The sequence below is a fragment of the Engystomops pustulosus genome, chromosome 2 (assembly GCF_040894005.1).
Source record: "Engystomops pustulosus chromosome 2, aEngPut4.maternal, whole genome shotgun sequence".
NCBI classification, from domain to species: domain Eukaryota; kingdom Metazoa; phylum Chordata; class Amphibia; order Anura; family Leptodactylidae; genus Engystomops; species Engystomops pustulosus.
This window is the reverse complement of record NC_092412.1, coordinates 185,347,262-185,372,458: the sequence shown is the minus strand read 5'-3', so window position 1 is coordinate 185,372,458 and position 25,197 is coordinate 185,347,262. Positions and strand designations below refer to the sequence as shown.

The following is a 25,197-nucleotide window of genomic DNA, read 5'->3' as shown; positions in this document are numbered from 1 at the left end:
CATTGAGCATACTGCGTATGCTCAGTAGATTACCCCCGGGTCCTGTCTGAAGAAAAAGCCTTACTCTGAGAGGACATCAGAATTCACATCAGAAGCCCCTTACACACCACGGTAATGCTTCACACCCGTGATTACAGGAATCTCTGATCGTATGTGCTAGCTGTAATACAGTCGACACCCGCAGGTTGCAGGACCTAATGATGTGGCACAGGTCAGGCAGTTCCTCCTGCCTGTGCTGTACTATTACAGGCAGTCCCCGGGTTATGTACAAGATAGGTTCTTTAAGTTTCTTCTTAAAGAGAACCCGTCATGCAAAATAACCCCCTAAACTAAATATATTTTCATAAACTGCCATTAGAGAGCATTGCCTCTATCCCTTCATTGTCCCTCTACATGCCTGTAAACCTAAGCAATGAGGTCCTAAAGCTGTATGCAAATGACCTGTGAAATGTCCAATGAAGCATTAGCATATTCAAGCTGTCCACTCTATTCATGAGTGGGAGGCACATCCACACCCCCAAAACATGACTGACAGCCTGTATAATGATGTGAGGCTGTATAATGATGTGCTTCCTGGTGCTGGTGGCCACGCCCCCTGCAGCCTGTGTGTGCATGTGTGTGTGTGTGTATATGGGAGAGATACAGCAGCTCCAGGCAGCCATGTTACAGCAGAACATGTCAGATTCATGTGTAGCTGATGTCTGTGTCTCTCTCCTGTATATTAGGAGGATGCAGCATGTCAGCAGATGCAGCACACACACTCACACATTAGCCATGCTTTACTATACATTACACACAGACATGAGCAGGGGGAGGAGAGGGGAGGGGTAACAGGGGTGACATCACTGCCTCTGACCATGTGACCAGCCTCATTTACATGATAAAAAATAGATGATTTTACAATGATTAATGTATGAAATAACAAGATAAAGGCTGGGATGGGATCCTTCTGAGCTGCTCCAACAGGTAGAGGTGACAGGACAAGTGACACAGACCTGATGACAGGTGTCCTTTAAGTTGAATTAGTATGCAAGTCAGAACTGTAACTACAGACAAAAATTTGGATATTGAAAAAGTTTTGCTGTAATGGGAACAAGCTTCATTACAGACACCTTACAGCTGATCACTGCAGCTTGGGACTAAAGTAAAGCATCCAGAGAGCTTCACTAGAGGTCAAGGATACTTACAGTTTGCAGTTAATTTTCAGGGAGACTTCAATGTATGACTGACAGTATATTGAAGGCAGGAGCAAATAATGCAGATGTAAAGCCAAAAAGCCCATAAACCTCTTAAAGCATAAAATAGTTTATTGCTGTAAATAACAGTGAAGAAATAACATGCAAGGCCTTATGCATCCTTGATAAAAGCATATCCAGACACATATTTTGTAACACTAAATAAGATACACAAAAGGCACATAAAAAACTTCAGACATACATATATAAATATACATTGTATTTACAAAGAAAAGTGCTTTGCGTCGGGTTTTTTAAAGAAAGTCCCTCTCAAACATATGTACATCTTTTTTTACACATTGGCTGTTTTCTTTTAAACTGATATATTTAACAAAGCATATCAGCCAAATATTAGAGAAACAGATAAAAACCATACATGAAAAAAAAAAAAAAAAATGAATTAGACAAATATAAACATTAAAATGTTAAAAATATATAATAATTAAAAAAAAAAAAAAAAAAAAAAAAAAAAGAAAAACCTTATATGTATATTCCAGTGGTAAATGTAATACCCCAAGACATGGATAGACATGTATATGGATACATTGTGGGAACTTCCCATCATAAAATTAAAAAAAATATATATCTCCATTTATTCATGGAATAAGCTTTAGAACATTAATTCATAGCTTAAAAGCAGAGTCTTTGTATTTTTGTAGGCAAGACAGGAGGAACTTTGCATTCAGAGATAGACACGCTCACAGGTAGCCACCTTGATACATTTGAGAAATTGGTTGCCTGGTACCTGGTCGGACAGTAAATGTCATGCCTGGTTGGGATTTGTTTTGTGACCTGGGGAAACCAAAAATTTTTTATTAGAAAACACTTCATATAACACTTGTCCATCCTCCTGAATGTAACCTAGCTTTTTTTCTGCTTATTGCTTAACCCCTTGTTGCTGAAGTCACCTTCCTGACCAGGGCCCAATAGTGACAAATGTTAGAATCAGACTGAAGTGGTTACAACTTTGGAAACGGTTTTACTGTGGCACATTGTTATATTTTGGGATATCTGTTTTGTGTCCCCCTCGCCAAGTTCAAAACTCTGTTTTTCAGGAAGCCAGTCATGCCACCCAAATAACTGAATTCCCTAAATGACTGCTGTATACTGCATGGCTTTTTATGTGTCCTCATATTTTTAGGATGTTATGAGGCTTAGAACTCTAGGGGCGATTTTTCACTTTTTCATGAAAAAAAAAAAAAAAAAAAAAATCGGTGTAAAATAATAGTCAAATTCAATAAATTATCCCATTAGAGAGACTGCGCCTCTTAACATATGAAAAACAAGTTTTAGAAAGTTTGATAAAAGAAAACAGAGGTATAACTTAGAAATCATTGTAGGAAACTGTATCCATTTTGACCCATAAATTCCACTTCGTGACTGTGTGTCATTGATTCCAAAGATGTCCAGGACAATTTTTGCAGTACTGCAAAATGTTCTGCGCTTTTTTAAACGACAATATCTTAAGAAAAGTTTTTCTTATCACCATTTTTACTTAGGTTGGTTTTATTAATTACATGTTTATTTCTTTATAAAAATTTGCCAATAAAAGGACTACAAATATTTAAATCAGAAAAAAAAAATTAAAAAGTTTAAATTTTTTCACAAGCAGTAAAGACGGAATAAACCTCTACCAAAATAAAATTATAGATATGTACAGCGTCACCCCAACCCATTTTCCCAGGTTCAGCTACAGATGCAGAGGGTGCATGTACTTCTGCAAATTGTAAGCAAAGTCTTTCCTGCAGCTTCTTCAAAATATGCAAAGTTTTCCAGGATGGGATAAAGGAAACCCATGCCTCTTTTAGCTTCCTTGTAGGGCAGCTCCCTTGACATAAAGCATGACCTACAAGAGGCCTAATGACATGATGCAGGATTAAAACCCAAACCAGTATATCTATTCCAGAAGGAACAGACCAACAGCTGTAGACAGAACGGTTTTGATATACTAGTTTGACATGATGCAGGATTAAAACCATAAGGTCTCTTGTAAGTTATGCTTGAAGTCAAGGAAGCTGCCTTACAAGGTAGCTAAAAGATGCATGGTTTTCCTTATGCCATCCTGCAAAACTTTGCATATTTTCCCAGAATCCCCCTAGTGAGCATCCATGGCTACATGGCTTATGGATTCGCCATAAGGAGAACTCTTACTTCCCGACTGCAGCTTCTTTTACATTCTGCCTTCAGCTGACAGGCTGGAGGGGAGCACATTTCACACGCCTATAACTCCTGAACCCTGGCCCCCAAAAACACAAGTCTGGTGTCATTAAACAGAATATGCCCCTTTAATGTATTTGTGAAGATTGTAAAGATTGGAGTTTGTAACTTAAACAGTGAATATCTCAATTTCTGTGAAACATTCAGTCAGAAATAGAAAGCTGTATATAACGATCACATTTTTTACTGCAACTTTAAATGGTGGATTTCACCGGTTCTGTGAAGCATCCACACACAATCCAGATACTAATTTAAATGTGAGATTTTCCTATATAATGAGACCCAAACGGAATTTGGCCACTGTCATGACATCTATAAAGATGCTATCTGCACAGGGTATATGACATATATAGGTATAGGTATGGCAGTCTTAGGCCTCTTGCACACTAGCGTTGCGTTTCACGTGCGTGTGCAATGCGTGAAAAACTGACGTTTTTGCTGTGTTTTTGTTTCATTTTTGTTCGCGTTTTTTTGCGTTTTCGGTGCGTTTTTCACGCGCGTTTTTTTAAGTCCATGGGACTTTTTCAAAGGGACCAAGGTTCGGGAATAAAATGTTTTATTTAATTGAAAAATAATGTCTTCTGATCAGTTGCAAACATCTGCGATCTATTCTTCACTGTTCCGCGCGCGTATATTATCTCCCGACAAGTTAGCAGATGTGAAGAACAGTGAAGAATAGAATAAAACCAGTGAACACAGTGAAAACAGTGACCACAGGATCATTTAAGATAAAAACACAGTGCAGAACACAGTGCAGAATAGATTACAGATGTTCCGCACATCTGCTTACTTGTCGGGAGATACGCGCGGAGCGCTGCGAACAAAATAGCATGTGAAGAACAATATATATGTGTGAAGAAGACATTGCAGATGTATGGAAACATCTGCAATGTGTTCTTTACACACATATATATTGTTCTTCACATGCTATTTTGTTCGCAGCGCTCCGCGCGTATCTCCCGACAAGTAAGCAGATGTGCCGAACATCTGTAATCTATTCTGCACTGTGTTCTGCACTGTGTTTTTATCTTAAATGATCCTGTGGTCACTGTTTTCACTGTGTTCACTGGTTTTATTCTATTCTTCACTGTTCTTCATTGTGTTTTTTAAATTAAATGATCGTTCGCGAGCAGGGGAAATACTGTTATACTGGTCACCTAGCAACCCTTACGTTTAAAACCCATTGCACTCGCATTGCACTTGCAATGATTGCGAGTGCAATGCGTTCTTGATGCATCTCCATAGACTTGAATGGGGCGTGAAAATTGCGCGTGACTCGCAAAAATAGAGCATGCTGCGATTTTGACGCGCGTGCAAACGAACGCAAGCACGCGCGTTGAAAACCACGCAAATGGAGAAAGACCCATTGAATACAATGGGACAGAGTGCAATGCGAGTTCTGAGCGTCAAATGCACGCGCAGAACTCGCGCGTGAAAAACGCCAGTGGAGAAGGGGCCTTAAGGGGCTAAATTTCTCCTGAGTGTGCCAATACCCCATGTGTGGTGGTGAGCTGCTATAAGGGCACACAGTGTGGCATTGATGGAAAGAAGCACTATTCAGTGCAGACCTTCAATGCACTGTACAGGCTATAAAATTTCACAATTTTGGGGCATTTATTATTGCGGTATGAGTGACACTTTGCTAGTTATTTAGTGAAAGAGGTGTGTTATTTGTAGAGACAGCATTGTAAAAGACCCCATTGTATTCAGTGGGTATAAGATATACATTAGGAATAAAAAGTACAAAAGGAATTTGACATGATCGCCATTACTGCTTTGACATTATGCTAAAAGTGGATGCAGCAGAAGACTATGCAAATTTTCTGTAACAAAGGTACAGCATATGAAAAGCATAAGAACATGAGTGGATGAAATCGCAATCAGCTTTGAGGTGGTTTTAGGTGCAGTTTTGTCAATTTAACAGGTGAAAGACATTAACTGAACGAGTGACATTAGTGGAGCAGGTTTTCCCTTCAAAATCAAATTCACCCATTCGGATAATGTATGTCAGCTGTGAAATTGATAAAACTGCACCTAAAACCACCTCAAAGCTGATTGCGATGCAGTTTTAGCTGCAACGTGTGACTGCAACCTCATGGTTTCCTAGATCTCCACTTGCTGTCCTGCTATAGGAAGCTTCTTGGTTTACTCCAGTGGATAGAAATCTGTCCATCGTGATGTGATGACAGGCAGGTGCACGAGCCGTTAGCCTCACAGAAATCCTATTGCTCTCTGTGGTAATAACATCTTGTGAACTGCATGTTCATCACATCACATGGACAGTTTTCTATTCACTGGAGTAAACATAGAAGCTTCCCATTGAGGGTCAGCAAGCTGAGATCTAAAAAAAAAAAGTGAGGAATTGATATAGACTGTATGTTGGAATATTGCATAACTTTTCATTACACAAACAATATCAGATATTTGCTGAAAGTGAGCAATCCCTTTAATAAATGTTAGTTACTTCATTTTACATTCTTAACAAGCAACGTAGTAAGAGTGCGTCATATGCTGTACCATTAGGTTGAGTCACACTTTAGACTTTTCCCTAATAAAGTGCCCAATGTATGGGAACACTTACCTTATACACACACAATTATGTGCCTGCAGCAGTGCTCTGACCTCCATGAGCACAAATTTCTGTTAATAATCTTAGTGTTTTGTTTGAATATATTTTTTTACTCAAAACCTCCAGAGTCTAAATCAAATATCCAACACCAGAAATAACCCGCACAAGAAATAACCCTACTTGTACATCAATTCTGCAATAAAATGCAACATGTAAAATATTTTAATGCAAGTACACTAACCTGGTTGATGATTTCCCCATTGAATAATCCATATTTTGAGATTTGTACTTCATATCAGTCATAGGTGGTACCATTCGACCAACATTCTCAGATGATACTCTCCTACCCTGAGGCAGGAATCTTGATGAAGTATTAGAACGTCGTGGATCTGTAACCACATTAGAGCTAGTCTGTGCATGCATATTACTATAAGACAGCGGCATAGTAGATATTATTGGGTTTGTACTTGATCCATAGGTCCTTGAACTCTCTGGTTCTGGCATGTAAAGTCTTTTTTTAATAAGGGAGCTCCTCTGGGAATCTCGGTTTATTGAAAGGCTGGTATTGTCACTTGAGTAGCTGTTAAAGCCACTGTTGGGTAGAGTTGAGAGGGAAACAAATGGTTGATTAATTGAGTTACTTCTTGCATAGTTTGGAATAAAATCAGACTGATGACTTGTACTGTGGTCATAATTATATGATTGATCTTTCTGCTGAATGCTAAACAAGTTACTTCCTGAAGGTGCTGGGTTATTCATGAACTCTGCTGGAGGTGGTATTATTTCATATTCAATTTCATTATCCATCTTTGAGTCTGGACAAGGTGATGGAAATGAGGAGATATTAAATGAAGGGGATTCAGTCGAGCTTGGCACCGTGGTAGAAATAGGATTAGTAATGATTGTTGATTTTGGACTCAGGTAGTCTTTCTGACTCTCAGTGGTATAAGCCTGTAAATCCAATACATTATAACTATACGGTACACTGGTCTTGTCACTTGAGATTTCAAAATTTCTACCCATAGTGCTGCTTACATCAGAAGATTTGGTCTCTGTATCTCCCCAGGTTGATGGAATAGAATAGGAATCAGAATTCTGGTAAGAGTTAGTAGTAAAACTAGTGACTTGTTCCTCAGTAAATTGCTTTGCAGTTTCTTTGTTAGGAACAACAACAAATGTATTTCCCTTCCTCTCGTTAAATGAAGAGTTAGAAACACTTGTAATTAGCCCACTTGAAACAGAAATTTTGGGAAGATTTTTCCTATCTAAGGACTTTGCTCTCTGCGCCCGTTTCTGTGCTGCCATCAGCATAGCCATTGGAGAGTTTGCTTCAACCTGTACTCCAGTAATGGGGTCCTTAACTGTACTTTCAGCTTCAGACGACTGCTGCTCTTGCTTTACAACAGGCACTAAATGTTCAGGTTCTGTAGGTTTAGAAACTATTCCCACATTTATGCCAATATCTGTATCTGGTTTTGAAATTAAAACTGGCAGTTCATTTACGGTTCTATTTTCTGTTAAAATCTTTGCTCCACGATGTGGCTTGTAAGTTGGAATGGAGCTATTCAATGCATCTGTGTCTTTTTCAGGAGAAGCAAGTGGTGGTGACGGAACAGATACCTCAAGAGTTGCCTTTGGGATTTTGTTGAGGGTCTCTGAATATGTTGACTTCTCTTTTTTGTTTATGGGGCTTGTTGGTAAATAGTCTGGCTCAGGAATCTGAATTTCCAAGTTATTACTTTTAGGCAGCCATTCAGAATTGTCTACATCAGCATCTTCTTTCTCAAATCGAGCAGGTAAAAGCGGAACTTTCAAAATCAACGAGTTCACCAATTTATTTTCTCCTCCTACAGTGTGTGAAAAGTTGCCATTGGATTGTTTGTTTATCTCCAGACCTTGCTGAGAATTTTTAAGTCGATCCACCTTTTCATCTTTTTTTGGTGAAAATAAAGCTTCCAATTCACCCTTTATTTTGCCAACTCTGATTTTTTGCTCATCATTAACACTTGAAATAGAATTTGACTGAGCAGGCCTCACCTCAATAGATTTTGGAATCTTTTTAAGAGTATGCTGTTTTGCTTTTATAGCCTCCTGCAAAGGTATGGAACTTGATGGCCCAACAGAATTAGGCAAAGGTGGAGGAGCTGGTGGTGCTTTTGGTGGTGGTGGAGGAGGAACAAATGATGGGGGTTTGGGAGTGACAGTAATAGTGTTTGGTTTTAAAGGAAGCAGTGGTGAAGGCATACGTACTACTGGTGCAAGATCAAGAGGAGGAGCAGGTGGTGAAGCTGTCGAATTAACACTGGGTAAAGCCTTTGGTGGCATATTTTGCACAGGCAGTGGAAGAGGCGTTGCTGATTGCCGATTTGGTGGAACTGGCATTGGTGGAGGCGGTGGTGGGGCCATCGGGGGTGGTGAGGGAGGACATTCCTCTATATTTTCAGGTTTGAGTTTAATTTCATTATCGATTGAATTTGATAATGAAAGTTCGCCTAAAACAGGTTTGAGCGGAATAACATTAACAGTAGGCTTTGAAGATTTGTTTTTTTCTTGTGTGTACTCATGTTTGTTGAGGTTTACAGTAAAGCCTTCATTACCATTATGGTAATTTCTTTGCCCATCCTCACCTTTTGCAGAAACAACTGATGTAAATTCACTTGTACTGTTATTAAGTCTGTACGGTTGGCTTAGGGGATTATCCCTAAACATTACTGAAGATTCAATTTTTTTGTCAGTGATGGCATCTACATTCTTGATTTCCTTATTTAATAGTATATGAGAATTCTGAAGAACGTTTGTGTTCTCTTTTAGTAAGGAAGAAGCTCTAGAACCTTTTTGATCTGTCATATTTGCTGATTTTTCTGGGAAATCAGGCAGATCTTCCATTATCAGCATGGATTTTCTTTTATTCAAAGTGTCATTGACAGATTTCTGTGTCTGGTTTGATGCGAAAAGTTTGGCTTGAAAACTTGGATTAAAGCTAGATGGTACTGGCGAAGGGGGAGGATCTTTGGGATATGTAATGTCCTGAGGCTCCTGCAACTGTATTGATGATATTCTGGTTGGAGCTGGAGGAGGTATTTTATTAGATTTTGATAAAGTTGACCGAGGCTCTACATCAAAATTTGTCTGTGCTTGGCTATGTTGGAAAGCAGCAGGATTTAATGAAAATCTGTTAGGTAAAGTCATGTGCAAGTCTTTTGACACCGTGTTAAGGCCCGTCTCAGATTTCCATTTAGCAGCATTATTTGCTTCATGTGGTTCAGCTGTTGGCACAGCATAATGATCTGTTGGCAAAAACAAAGGTGCAATGGAATTTGGAGTGGGGGGTTTAAAGTCCGGGGGGCTTGGAGATGAGGGAGATGAAATAGTTGAAGAAGGAGGACTATGTTGTTGTGGCGGTGGAGGAGGTGCCACAGTTGGAGGAGGCGGTGGCGGCATAGATGGGGGTGCAGGGATCTCATCATCATCATAATAATTATGCAAACGAAGATCTCCAACAGAACTGTACATTCTGTAGTTCCCATTAAGCTTTGAGTCATTACCTGAAAATAAAAATAAAAATGTACAAAATGAAAAACACCAGTTAGCCAATTAAATATGTACATCTATCCATCAACACCTGGAGGATAGCCAATGAACATTTGCCATTTTCAATGGTGGGGGGATAATGCCATAAAACCCACTTGGTATTATCAATAACCATGTGCTACCATTTTCTGCTTAGGAAGGAAACTTCTCTCAACCAAATGGTCTACAATATGTATAGTAGGAGGTACAAGAAAAAAAAAAAAAACAACATCTTACCTAAAGAGGCATTATCAGTAAACCCAGCTGGAACAGAAGGGGTTGGTACTGCTAGTCCTTGTGCGTCTGTGTGCTAAGACAATATATGAAACATTCATGAAATGCTAAATATTTTCCATACACTTAAATTACAAAAAACTATTCTAAAATATTTTACTTGTTCTGATACTTCTCTTGCAAACAAATACATATTTACCATCAAGTGGCACTTCCATTCATCCTGTCAGTTACATTTTGATTCCCCCAGTTATGGCTGTATATCAAGCAACTTGTAACTTCCCAGAAACAGCAGTGAAAGTGAAGTAATTTCTATTGTGGCAACACATAGTGTGACATTTTGACCTAGAATTGGTCTTTATCAAAACACCATTGCCGCTGGGAGTGTAAATACACACATTGATGGCGCCATTACTACGTGTAGATACACATCTCCTAGCGCCATATCTCTTATTCTTGTTTGCAAATAGTGTTTGATAAAGACTGTTTCTAGGTTGAAATGCCACACTCTGTATTGCTACTTTTCTAGTACTAAAAGGTTATCCCTGCTACACAAAACATAAGGTGAAGGTCTGACTGATGTAATTACAAGAATAAAACCTCCTGTGATCCATAGGATGAGGGTCATGTTCTTAGTGGTGGTTGGAGCAGCAGTATAAGCAGATGTCCTGCTGCTCCATTTTGTTTTAGGGAAGCGGCGAAGATAGCCCAGCACTGCACTTTGAAAGGAGATGTAACCTGGTTGTATTAACTGGCAGAGAGAGAGAGAGAGAGAGAGACAGAGAGATCGGCAAAGTCGCCAAACTCGGAATACCCCCTTCACTTTAATTGATGGTCTTGCATCCAAGGACATAATTACCGGCTTTCCAGAAGTCTGGTGAATTATGTCAATAATAGCAGAGGGGGCGTTCTTAGAAGGGGAGAGCCTGGCTTTAACCCTTTCACGACCCGTGACTTAATAGCACGTCACGGGTCGGCCGCGGGTGCATGGAGAGGGCTCACGCGCTGAGCCCTCTCCATAGCCGGTAAGTCTTTGCTGCATATTTCACCTCGATCGCCGCCGGCAATGCTCCCGGCGGCTTCAAAAGGATGGCGGCGCGTGGGCGCTGCCATCTTTTCGAGGATCGCCGCTCCCCGTGACGTCATCGGAGAGCGGCGATCCGTCGCCATGGTAACCTCGGGTCTCACGAAGACCAGAGGCTACTTCGGGTTAACCCATGCATTACAATGTGCTATCAGCACATTGTAATGTATGAGTAGTAAAATCCCCATATACTGCCATACTGTAGTATGGCAGTATATGATAGGATCGTGCAGACACCCTAGGGTTAAAGTACCCTAGGGAGTCTTAAAAGTACTAAAAATAAAAAAAAGTTAAAAAAAAAAAAAAATTATAATAAAAAACCCTAAAAACTCAAATCACCCCCCTTTCCCTAGAACTGATATAAATATAAATAAACAGTAAAAATCAAACACATTAGGTATGGCCGCGTCCCAAAATGCCCGCTCTATCAAAATATGATAACAGTTTTTCACTGCGTTTAATCCCGTAACGGAAAATCGCGCCCAAATTCGAAAATGGCACTTTTTTTGTCATTTAAAAAAATAAAAAAATTCTATAGAAAGTGATCACAAGGTTGAACAGTCCTAAAATTAATAACATTGTAAACGTCATCAAAATCCGCAAAAAATGACACCACCCACAGCTCAGTACACCAAACTATAAAAAAGTTATTAGCGCCAGAAGATGGCAAAATCCCCAAAAAAATTTTTGGACAGGAGGTTTTAATTTTTTTAAATGTATGAAAACATTATAAAACCTATATAAATTTGGTATCCCCGTAATCGCACATACCCAAAGAATAAAGTAGACATGTCATTTGGGGTGCACAGTGAAATCCGTAAGATCCAAGCCCACAAGAAGACGGCACAAATGCGTTTTTTAACCAATTTCACTGCATTTGGAAGTTTTTTCCCGCTTCCTAGTACACGGCATGGAATGTTCAATACCATCACTATGAAGTGCAATTTGTTACGCAGAAAATAAGCCATCACACAGCTCTGTACATGGAAAAATAAAAAAGTTATGGATTTTTGATCATGGGGAGTAAAAAATGAAAATGAAAAAAAAAAAGGGCCAGGTCCTGAAAGGGTTAATGCACCTCCAAAACTTTCCACCTCCATGACTTTATGCAGCCAATTTACATTTCACTTCAATTTTCTGGATGATGCCACCACATAGGATCAAGAGAAAAAAAAAAAAAAATGGATGGATGGATGGATGGATGGATGTAGAAGGTGTTCAGCTGCTTGACAACATACTGGTGGTTGTTTATAAGGCAATTTCTGTTCATGGTTTTACTATAAGGTGCATGCTCAGCAACTAAGAGGCAGGTGGATATTTATCTGGTATATCTGCTCAGCAATATGCCACCTGTGAAAAAGTCACAATGACAACTACAACACTGCTTATTTTGTGCACCATTATATCAAAATTAGAGTAAAAGACTGATTCTGGGACAATCCGAGAGCATTGATAAAAAAAACCCACCATAAAAGAAAAATATTTTAAAAAGATACTTACACTAGTAGAGAAATTAAGGGTTGGTCTAACGCGAGGGCCAGGTCTCGATTTTAAAGTGGCAGTACCAGAATCATCCAGGAATGCAAATGAACTGTGCACATCATCTAAACACCATAAAAGGAGGGGAAAAAAATGATAAGAAAACAGTTTCACATTCATCTGTAAAGTTATCATACCAATCAGCAGGGAAAACAGGACAAAATATCTGCAGCAGTGGTTAACAAGCGATAGCTTTACTTTGCAGCACTGTCTATGCTTGTATGTTACCCATAAAGAGATGAGGGACAGGGGGTTTAGACAGGCTCGGACTTGCCAACATGAGCAGTGCATGGCAGAGGTCTGTTACTGGGGGGGGCATGTGTTCCTGCCCCTCAGAGGCATAAGTTCAAGGAAAGTTACAAGCATCCACAGACCAACTCAAGGAAACGTTTATGGAATTTGTGAATGGGATCTGACAATATTTGTAAGTAGCTTTTATTTGTGCACCCCCATAAAAATTTTACAGTTGGGCCCCAAGTACCCCAATTTAACACTAATGTGGGAGGGCAAATAGCCAGTAATTCTGCCTCTGAGCAAAAAATTTGAAAATTATGGAGAAATTGTTTACATGGAAATTAACAGGGAGCAAATTAACAAACTACAACAGAAGCATAGTGCAAACTTTACTTAGGTAATCACATTGCTTGTCCAAATCACATATATGCCAAGTCAGTGCAGGTGTTTATACTAGAAAATCCTAGTCACCATTTATATAATGACTTTGCATTTACCCATGTTAATTTAAAATTCTACATGACAAAACAAATTTATATGACATGATAGAAACTTAATCAAATGCACACTACCAAAATAAAAACAAAAATGTGGAAGTAAAGCAAGAAAAGAAAGCACATATGCAAATAGAAAGAGCTAAAAATAAAGTGGAACAACCCAAGACGAAATCATCTGTCAGAGAAGTTAAGAATTTGTGCCCTGGGCTGGAGTAAAAAGTGCATTTGTGTTTTCTTTGTTTGGGTTCCTTTTTGCATTTCTATCATTCTGATGCAACATGATGCCGAATAGTAACAGAGTATGTTATATTGTAATATGTACGTAAACTAGTTGGATGCTTAGCAGTCAAAGAGAGAGTAGTGAAATTCTAAAACATAAATCTGAGCTAAGATGAAAAATGTTCAATACAAACACAAAAACCTACAAAAGCCCTAAACATCCTGTGGCAAGAGCTTAAGAGATTGTACTTTAGGAAAGACCTCACTCTTACTAAAAAGTATTTTAAAAATGTAGCAAAATCAAATATAGTTCTACCGTTCCTCTCAAGGGTTGTTTCACGTACACCAAGAAACCACAGAAACAATACTCTGTGGCCAGGTCTCCATTATCACTGCATCAATCTGAGGGCTCTTTAGCCCTACATCTCCAGGGTTTGTAATTTTAGTCTACTCCTGCTGCATCTATAAAGAGGTTCACATGAGTATGGTGTGACACACAAGGTATCACGACATAACATAACTACATTATATACATTTGACATTTCTGTTATTATACTGGGCCAAAGAATATTGAGAATTTCTGTAAAAAGCAAAGCCAATAATTGCACAATTTTCTCCCAACTGCAGGACATTTGGAATTTGTTTCAGCTTAGATGATCTTCTAAACAATGGAAAAGATTACCACCATTACGAGATTGTAACTTGGTTTAAACAACCCACTTTAGTGCCATGTTCCTGTGTTTAGGGAGGACACGCTACATATGCTCCTAGTGGATCCTCCTGTCATCCCATCTTTGGTTGGCCATTGGTTTTTTTTTCTTTAAAAGTTAGTCTGGAAAACACATTTTTTATGTTTATAGGAAGAGATTCCTTGTATGAAATCAGATAAAGATCATCAGGCCATATGTCACTAGCAGAATTAAGACTATATGGTCTGCTTAAAGGAATGCAGTACATGCACATTCCTCCTGCCTCACCCTAGAGTCGAAACTATAGTTACAAGTCATGAAGAGGGTCATTGTTAGAATATAGAAGCCAACCAACATTCCCATTATTGATGATCATGAATTTAGTTACTATAGATGCAAACACTAGCAATTGTTTGCAAGATCTAATTTTCCTCTAAAAGATACAATCTCAACTGATACTAAGGCAGGGGGAAAAAAAAGCTACATTTTTCATTACAGTCTAAAACCCCACAAATTGGACAATCAAAAATCAATTTATGATCGTCTTGTGGTATGCCATTCCTCTATGTGTGATCAAATTGTTGACTACCAATGAAAACTTGGATGAGTAGGTGCTTTAGCCTTTTACTACCGCACCCCTTTTAGACTTTATTGACTAAACAATGTGTGGTGGGGGAGGGATTTGTCAATGCCTTCTGTAAACTAGAATTTATTTTAAAATCACTATAGCTTCAGAAGGACTTTTGTGAGAAACCCTATAGTTTAATAGTACAATTGTGGGGCAATTTTTGCCATTTAAAAGGGAAATAAAAAGTTTGGTGCAAACACATTCTAAGAGTCATAACTTTTGATATCTATTGTCAATATAGATGTGTGGGGCTTGTTGTTAGCATAAAAACCTGTAGTTTTTATTTGTACAACCTCGGGGCTGTACAAAGTGGGCTCCGATGGTGGGTGTTTAACCCATTAAATGCCACCGTCATTGCGACTGCTGCATTTAACTCGCCTGACAGGGTGTCTGGCACAGCTAATACTCTGCAATACATCAGTATTGCAGAGTATTATCACGAACAAGCAATCAGATGATTGCTTGTTCATGTCCCATGGTGGAACTAGTAAAAAAAAAAGTTATTTTATAAAATAAAAATGCCCATAAGCCCCAAAAGTATAAAAGAGACATATGACGCATTAAAAGAAAAAGTCTAAATCATAACACAAACCCCACGTATATAGCATCACTGTGTCCATAACGACCTGTAGATTTAAAAAGATCATTATTGAAGCGGCTTGATGAACACCGTAGGGGGAAAAAAAAAAAAAGTTAAAAACCCACAAAAAAAAAAAAAAAAAGATTTTTGCCTATTACGGTACATCCCACGAAAAAATGCAATAAAAAAGAAGTGATAAAAAAAACAAAAAACAGTGTACTCCAGAATGATAATGTTGCAAAGTACAACACGTCCTGCAAAAAACAAGCCACCAAAAAAAATGTCATCTGGAAGAAGGCAATGAACAAATAATAGCTTTTTCCCCACGTTGGGGTTTTATTTGGCAAATTTAGTAACATGTAAGAAAAAATATTTAAGTATGGCATCCCAGTAATTGTATTGACCCATAGAATAAAGATGTCATGATTATTGGGCTATACGGCGAACACAAAAAAAAAAAAAAATAAATAAAAAATCCAGTACAAAATTGATGCTTTTCTACTCTTGCCCTCAAAAAAAAAGTCCATAAATTTTGAACAATGGTAATAATCATAACACTGGAAAAAGCATCTCATCCAGTAAATAAAAAACACATGGCCCCGATAACGAAAAAGTTGAGATTTTATAGCCTACAAAAGGGGCCAATGCGGAAACTAAAATCCTGGCAGCTAAAGGGTGCTCCTTCCCTTCTGCGCGTCACTGTGCACCCATAAAACGAGTAATGGCCACCTGTGGGGGGGGGGGGGGTCTCTGTACTCAGGAGAAATTGCAGAACAAATTGTAAGATCGGTTTTCTCTTTTTATCTTTTGGAAATGTGTAAATTTTAGGGCTAAATGAATGTATAACTGACAAAATTTGACCATTCTAAAATTTCACCCCCATTTTGATTTTATTACTATGAAGATCAAGGGCTTAACAATCTTCCTAAAAGCTGTTTCTGATAGTTTGAGGGGTGCAGATTTATATAGAAGGTTTGTGATATTATATACGGTATTTAAAATTTCATTAAAAACAGAAATGATCCCCCAAATAGTCAATTCTGAAAATACAGAAAACAGATATTCAATTTGTAAGCCATGTGACATCAAAAAAAAGTTACCCAGACATCTAAAGAAATTATGAAAATTTAAAGCAGACATATGGGAAATGTTATTTGGCCACTAATTTAGGTGGCAAAACTATCTGCCCGAAAACGCAATGATTTAGAATTTTGAAAATGGCAAATTTATAAATAAATGCAAAACTCATCAGCCAATATTTACCACTAAGATGAAGTGCAACATGTGAGGAAGAGAGAAAAAAAAAAAAAAAAAAAAAAACACACACACAATCTCAGAATCGCTTTGATAAGCAACAGTGTTCAAAAGTTATAACCATACAAAGCGCTGCAAGTCTGAATCCAAAAAAAATGGGACTGAGCCTTAAGCTACAAAATGGCTGCATCTTGAAGGGGTTAAAAAAATTATGTTTGTTTGGGCATTGTTTTTTCCTTTTGTTTTTAGTCACAATGGACTAATACTACTGTTATCATCTTGCCTGGTTTGGGACAGGTGTTTTTTTTTTGTTTTGTTTTTTTTTTAAGACGTTGGCCTTTTTATTTGGATGTTTGGAGCAGGTTTTTTCTTGTTTTATTTACTTGATTTTTTATGTTAAAAATAAAATATTACGTAATCATCCCGATGGGGACACGGATATCCGATCATTTCATATAATAGAAATGGACAGGCGTTCTATAAGGCCTTATAGAAACATGCATACAGGCTGACATTCCATGTACCCAACTCACATTTGCCTCTATGGGGTGCCAATGGACAAAATAAGTCAGCTTCTTCTCTATGAAACCACTTATACATTGTCATAATCTAAAGGCAGCAGTGGAATGAGCTTTACCAGTCCAGATCCACGCACTGGCTGCAGCTGGACCCAATTTACTGCAGTCTTCTTAAATACCATCATAAAAGGCAGTGCAGAAGAAGTACCCTCACCTGCATTAAAAAAAGCCTGATATAGCAATAATTTAAGAATTAATCAAGTTCATCAAATCAACTTATTTGGAATCAAGTAATAGTACTCCCTTTATTATCTGTATAGCCTTTGTTATCCATTGTCCATGCCACCTGTGTCTCTAGCCCAGGGAAGGGTGCACATACAAGATTCTTCCTAAAAACATTGAATCAGAATCCAGCCAGACGTAAAGGCAAGTCCTTAGTAGTACTAATGAAAGTAATTTACATAAAACTTTTTGTGAGTAGAGAGGAAATGAAAACAAACCAACATCAGAGCAGTCAGCCTGTTATGTATGCCAGAAATCATCCAGCACAGAATTTATGATAAAGGTGTGGCTGCTACCAAGGATTCACTAGTTTTGAGGTTTCATATAAAGGGCCTGTTAGACAACGCCTCCGAAAGAATGCCTCATAAAGGGTGTAGATAGCAACACCTACAGTGCTGAAACTTTCATAAGCCATTTCAGCATAGAACATAGAATCACATTTATAGGACCCTAAAGCTACTCCCCCTTGTGTGACACACAAGACCAGCCGGTGCAGCAGTACCCCATAACTGCTGACATGTATGAAAATGTACCAGTTTAAACCAAAAGTGTCCAAATCCTCATCCGATATTGTGCAGAACACACAGCAAACGACTGTGCATATGTCAAAAGCAGCTGTCTGAGTCACTTCAATGATAAGCCACAACATAAACAAAAAGGTTATTAAAGCAACTAACCAAAAGAAAAGAGAAATCAAATCTAAAGAAACATGACATTGCAACCTTTCCAGCTATTATATACAGATGGTAATAGGGATGCAATGAGAGCGATTCCAGCACGTTTCGAACTCTTGGCAGCGTATGCTGTATAGTGAATCGCATGAACAATTTAAACATCGTGGGAAAGACATGGAAGGGGAGGGAATAATAGATAAAAACTGCGAAAAGAATGTGCCAAGATGTTACATAGTGTTTAAGAACAGCATCCTCATGTTTCTAACCACTGTAATGGAGGTGAAAGTCTTACAGCAAAAACATTCATTTGAACATTGGACCAATGATCTGAAATTTGGGGTTGTTTAGTTGATTGTATGTGATTATATATCACACAAACAACCATTTCTAAGAGTTTTCCCATGCCTATACTAGTGTTTTCTAGCTCTAAAACACTAAAAAGCCCTAAGACAGGTTGTTAAGATTCTCTCTCTCAATGCCAACCCCCCCCTCCCAATTGTCCAACATTTACCATAATAAGTGAAACACTTTAGGTTATTTATTATGATGGTGCACAAAACAAACAAAAATACAACACACCACTTGAAACTGTACATTTATGAAGCGGAGAGGTACAATTCAGGCACATAATTGTGAGGCATATAATTATCAGGAGTTATGAAACAGTTTTTTGCTGTACAAGCCATGAAATATTTGCAATTCCTTGCAAACCACCAGGAATTGCTATAAGTATCCCCTTTAAGCCACCTCCATGCCAAGGGGGTATGAAAGAGGGCTGGCCTGTGGTGCAAAGTTTGCAGGCTGTGGTGCAATTGTCCTCCAATGAGCGTAATGTCCACGTGGTCCGAAGTTGATGTTGGACAAATATTTGTCAAACCAAGCATAAACTAGACATGGCTAACTGTATAGACTTTCTACCACATGTCGAAAAACTTACTGATTATATAAATAATACGTTCGGAGTATTGTATATTGCTAGGGGTTGGAATTTTCCCACACATCCCTTATTTTCATTTTTCTCAAGACATTCCCTAGATGCAGGGCAATTCACCTGGCAAGCCATGGGCATTTATTCATGCACCCTCTTTTGCTGCCTACCACACCATGATGGATATACCAAGTGGCTTCGGACTCTTAATATATATTGTTCACCTGGCTGTGTGGCTGGACAATTCAATTCCAGGTCCAGCCCATTATAGAGATGCCCTGTAATCTGGCACAGGCCATTTCTATCTTGTGTGTTGGAGGAAAGTGATAAGTCTTTTGCAGCAGTGTGAATAAGCCTCAATGTGTTTATGTGGGGAAGGGGGGGGACTGAGTGCAAAACAAGGCTTCAAAGTCCAGGTACATGACTTACATACATATCCAACATAAATAAAGCAGTCTTGGAATAAAATCACACCCTCCTTTTACACCAACCAGATTGACATTTTAATGTCAATCTTTTCAATGATTAATTTTCATTTAATATCAGTATAGATTCAGCTTTGGAAAAATTACAGGCGTTTTTCTTTTTGATGGAAAGCAAGCAAAGGGATTCAGATCATAGTATATAAGGCTGGAAAAAGACGCAAGTCCATCAAGTCCAACCTTTAAGAATGAAATAAATGTTTTATCCCCATAACCCGTGATATTTTTTCTCTCCAGAAAGGCATCCAGGCCTATCTTCATCATGTACATAGAGTCGGCCATAACAACCTCCTGCGGCAGAGAGATCCATAGTCTTACTGCTCTTACAGTAAAGAACCTTTGTCTATGTTGATGGTAGAATCGCCTCTCCTCCAGGCGTAGAGGATGCCCCCTTGTCCTGGTCACAGGCCTAGGTATAAAAAGATCTTTGGAGAGATCCTTGTACTGTCCGTTCAGGTATTTGTACATTGTAATGAGGTCTCCCCTCAGTCGTCTTTTTTCTAAACTGAATAATCCCAAATTTTGTAATCTGTCCCCCCATTCCCCTAATAATCCTGGTTGCTCTCCTCTGCACCCGTTTCAGCTCTACTATATCCTTTTTATACACTGGTGCCCAAAACTGTTCACAATATTCCATGTGTGGTCTAACCAGGGATTTGTATAAGGGCAAAACTATGTCTTTATCATGAGAATCTATTCCTCTCTTGATACATCCCATAATTTTATTTGCTTTAGCAGCAGCTGCCTGGCTCTGGTCACTAAAATTAAGTTTACCATCCACCAATACCCCCTAGTCCTTTTCAGCTCCAGTTTTACTAAGTAATTGACCGTTTAGAACATAATTATACTTTTTGTTTCCATGGCCCAAGTGCATAACTTTACATTTATCTACATTAAATCTCATCAACCATTTCTCTGCCCACTCCTCAAGCTTCCACAAATCCCTCTGTAATGCTAAACTATCGACCTCAGTATTTATTACTTTACACAGCTTAGTATCATCTGCAAATATTGAAACTTGACTGTGTAAGCCCACTACAAGGTCATTAATAAAAATATTAAAAAGAAGTGGCCCCAATACTGACCCCTGTGGCACTCCACTGGTAACATCATCCCAATCTGAGAATGTGCCATTAATGATGACCCTCGGTTTTCTATCACTTAGCCAATTACTTACCCAAATACACAGATTTTCTCCTATTCCCAGCAGTCTCATTTTATATACCAACCTTTTATGTGGCACGGTGTCAAATGCCTTTGAAAAGTCCAGATATACAACATCCACAGCGTCCCCCAGATCCAGTCTTGAACTTACCTCCTCGTAGAAACCAATCAGATTAGTCTGACAGGACCGATCTCTCATAAACCCATGCTGACGCTGGGATAAACCATGCTGACGCATGGTCAGACTTCTGACTTCAGTCAGATAGAGGGATTTCCGAAATGGTCACTACAGATCTGTTGCATGTGATTAGACAATACATATTGTGGCTATTCCGCTACTTTTAAAGAAGAAAATAGCAGGCAAGGCCAAGTAAATATTTGGAGGAAAAAATAAATATTCTATGGTTATGAGCAGCTTTGTTAACTCTTTTTCAATGCTGGCCCATAGTTTTCAACACCATTTTGAAAAAAATATTGCAGGATTTCCAAAAACGTGACGTGTGGCATCACCCTTAGCCCATTTTCAAATTTACTCCATGCGCTTGCACGATTTACTGAACCAATTCTAAAAATCACTGAACTGAACTCAGAATATACATTCAATTCAGTGAAGTAAAACCTGCAAATCCACAGAGTAAATTTGTCGGACCAAACTCACTTAGGCAATGGGCTTAACTCCTTTCAGAAGAAAATTATGCATAGTACAATGAGATTCTTATCTTCTTCGATTACCCCATACACTGGAAATGGCCAACCAACAGTCTAATGTCTCAGGACAACTTTACATAACATAAAATACTCTAGACAGCTCAAGATTTGCTGCGGTCAAATCCAATGAGGCATTTCTATAAACAATAAACTAGATTATATCTGTGATGTAACCCATTGTTTTACATGTTTTGACAGTGAACAATTGGTATAGCTATATACCCTACCTATATTCACAGGATTAACAGAATCCACAAATTTTTCATTGCCCAACAATGTTCTCAACGTCAAAAGATTAAGTGACTGCATCACACAGGACGGCATGCCAGTTATTTAAAACTATGCAAACATGAAAGGAGATCATGAATCACAGGTAGGACGCATTCCTACAACTAGTCACCAATATGGTCCATGGAGCCTATAACATGTCAGCATATTTCCTCTCTATTTATAAGAGCAGAGTGTATATTACACATACATACATACATACATACATACATACATATATATATACATACACACACACACACACACATTCTGATGGGAAGGTTATTTAGGAATACATAACCAGAAGAACAAAACAGAATGTTCCAAGACCCTTCCCCCAGTAGTGATGTAATTGGCGCTTACACCACATTCATACCGTGATAGTTGTCTGAGTCAGACATAAGTGCACAGATCCCAGAGGTCAGTCATTTAGGACATTCCACATGTTCACGATGAGGTCATAGGATAAAGGTATGTTTAACTACCGTACTCACTTCATTTGCTCAGAATATATTCAAATGAATGCAGTTTGCTCATAAGAAGTTATTTTATCTAACAAAAGGCTGAAGCGAGATGACGTGACGCTGAGCGCCAGCATGTGACTGAAGTCATATAATTGTCTTTCATAACTATGGTAGGTGTCAAAACATTCTCATCATTGGCTTCAACCTTTGTTTTAATGAATATAGGCAATAAAGTAATAGAAATCAGATTACAAAAATATCTATTGATGGCATGTCCTATCAAAGAAATAATAGACTGTGCATCACTTAGGTATGATGCAGTAAAGATTGTTTTGTAAATAAAAACACAAGTATCAAAAATGAATTAAGGACGCAGCCATTTTGTAGCTTAAGGCTCAGCCGATTTTTTGGATTCTGACTTGCTTCGCTTTATATGGTTATAACTTTTGAACACTGTTACTTATCAAAACGATTCTGAGATTGTTTTTTCCCCACATGCTGTACTTCATGTTAGTGGTAAATTTTGGCAGATAAGTTTTGCGTTTATTTACAAAAAAAAAAAAAAAGAAAATATGATAAATTTTTTGAAAAATTTGCCATTTTCGAAATTCAAAATCATTGCGTTTTCAGGCAGATAGATTTACCACCTAAATAAGTTGCTGAATAACATTTCCCATTTGTAAACTTTACATTTTCATAATTTCTGAAATGTTTGGATAATTTATTTTGATGTCACGCGGCTTACAAATAGAATATCGCTTTTCCGGATTTTCAGAATCGACTATTTTGGGGATAAATACACTTTTGAATGAAATTTTACATATTTAGCATCAAAACCCCCTATATAACCAACCCATTTTCAAATCTGCACCCCTCAAGCTACCAGAAACAGCTTTTACGAAGATTGTTAACCCCTTGAGATCTTCATAGTAATTGAATCAAAATGGAGGTGAAATTTAGAATGGTCATCTTGTTCCCTTATATGTTCATTTAGCCCTTAAATTTACACATTTCCAAAATATAAAAAGAGAAAACCCACCATACAATTTGTTCTGCAATTTCTCCTGAGTACAGAGACCCCCCACATGTGGCTGTGACTTGTTTTATGGGCGCACAGCGAGGTGCAGAAGGGAAGGAGGGCGCTGCAGCTGCCAGGATTTTAGTTTTCTTGTTGCCCCCTTTTGAAGGCTATAAAATTTTCGCTTTTTCGTTATTGGGGCCATGTGACGGCAGTTTTTTTGCGGGATGAGATGCTTTTTCCATTGTTACCATATTGGGGTTGGTATCACCTATTGTTGAAAATTTAGGAACTTTTTTTGAGGGCAGGAGTAGAAAAGCATCAATTCTGTACTGGATTCTTTACTTTTTTTTTTTTTTTTGGGTGTTCACCGTATAGACTAATAATCATGTTATCTTTATTCTATGGGTTGAATATATTTTCTTACGTTTTACTAAATTTGTCAAACAAAACCCTAATGTGGGGAAAAATCTTTCATTTATGTATTGCTGTCTTCCAAGTGGCATAACATTGTTACTTTTTTGGCTACGGAGCTGGTTGATGGCTTGTTTTTTGCATGACATGTTGTACTTTGCACCAGTATCATGTCGGAGTACATATGGTTTTTGATCACATTTTATAGCATTTTTTGTGGGATTGAAAAGGTAAAAATCAATTTTTGGAGGGTTTATAACAGTTTTTTTTTTTACGGCGTTTATCATGGGGGTTCAATAATGATTTACTTTTATTCTATGTGTTGTTACGGACGCGGTGATACTATATATGTGGGGTTTGTGTTATGATTTAGACTTTTTTTTTGAGTTATATGTCTCTTTATATGTTTTGGGGGGTTGGGGCATTTTTAGTGATTTATGACTATTTTTTTATTGAATAACTATTTTTTTTACTTTTTCACTTTTATACCATGGGACATGAACAAGAAATCATCTGATTGCTTGTTCATGATAATATTCTGCAATACTGATGTATTGCAGAATATTATCAGTGTCAGCCTATACACTTGCATAGGCTGGCACTGTGCCAGTAAGTCACAGACGCCATCTTATCGGCAATTCTTGCAAGTAACTCTGGGGTCCAGATCGGACCCCAGAGCTGCTATAGCAATGATCGGCGCCCCCCGAAAACGGTTCGGGGGCCCGATCGTGGGGGAAAGACCCCCCAGATGCATGTTAGATGCCGTGGTCGCGCTGACCGCGGCATTTAACGGGTTAAGCACCCACGATCAGAGACAACTCTGTGACTGATAGCAGGCACCCCGTTTTTCCTGATGCTGGTTCGGCTCAGATCTTGAGCCAAACCGGCATCAGCTCAGCGTCCAACATATCGGACGCTGAACGCTAAGTCACTGAGCTCAGCGTCCGATATATCGGACACTGAGCGTTAAGAGGTTAAACCCACTAGCATATGGTGCTGCTGCTCACTAGGTCGGCATTGTGTGGCCCCAGTTGTGCTAGTGGTCCTGCTCAGTCACACCCCCCCAACAGCGCATAGAGCAAGTGATAGGTGGGACTACTAGCACAACGAGCGGAGTGCATTAATTAAAATACGAGGTTCACTGAGGCGATCGGGAGACTTAGCCTGAGCACCCCAGGGTAATAAGCAAGGCTGTTATGACTGTTATATTTCCACAATCGCAGAATATAGAGTTATAATAAAAGAAGTCATCATGAACTTCTTATTAGGACACCTCTACCATCTAATGAGCTCAAGGGGCTATGGTGGTTTTCCCAGAGCCCCTTAGTGCTGCAGTGTCACAGGCTGTTACAACAAGCAGAACATATCACCCTTCCCCTCCCTCTGTCTGTGTGATCTAGCAGGAATTGCAGGGGGAGGGAACAATTGCTCTTCCCATTGTAACAACCAGTGAAAAGACAATCACTGAGGGGCTCTGGAAACACCCACCAGGCCTTTTTGGCTCAATAGCATAATTTTAAAAGTTGATTTTAGAAGGAAAGAGCCCATGGATGACGGTCATGGTGCTTGGATCTATAAGCAAGTGTCCCTGGTTTATCATGCTTGATTTTGATGGTAAATTCATGCCAGGTTCTTACCCCATTTTGAAAAGACAGCAAAGTTCTTAATCCAATTCATGGCAGGACTTACAACATCTTATTTCCTGTGGAAACTTTAAGATTCGACCCTC

At 38.6% G+C, this 25,197-nt stretch overlaps 1 protein-coding gene across 2 annotated transcripts in view; it reads right to left on the bottom strand.

Moving 5' to 3' along the window:
- Positions 1 to 1,289: 1,289 nt before the first annotated feature.
- The window catches only part of LOC140119015 (uncharacterized), a 27,748-nt gene continuing 3,840 nt past the window's right edge, over positions 1,290 to 25,197 (bottom strand). The window contains exons 2-5 of one of the 2 annotated variants that reach the window (XM_072137592.1): positions 12,410 to 12,513; positions 9,829 to 9,901; positions 6,263 to 9,566; positions 1,290 to 2,027 (exon numbers count right to left, since the gene is read on the bottom strand). In XM_072137592.1, coding sequence (XP_071993693.1) covers positions 1,934 to 2,027; positions 6,263 to 9,566; positions 9,829 to 9,901; positions 12,410 to 12,513 — 3,575 coding nt within the window. In that variant the 3' untranslated portion in view covers positions 1,290 to 1,933. The remainder of the gene's footprint in view (positions 2,028 to 6,262; positions 9,567 to 9,828; positions 9,902 to 12,409; positions 12,514 to 25,197) is intronic. The other variant, XM_072137593.1, reaches the window with a different exon arrangement.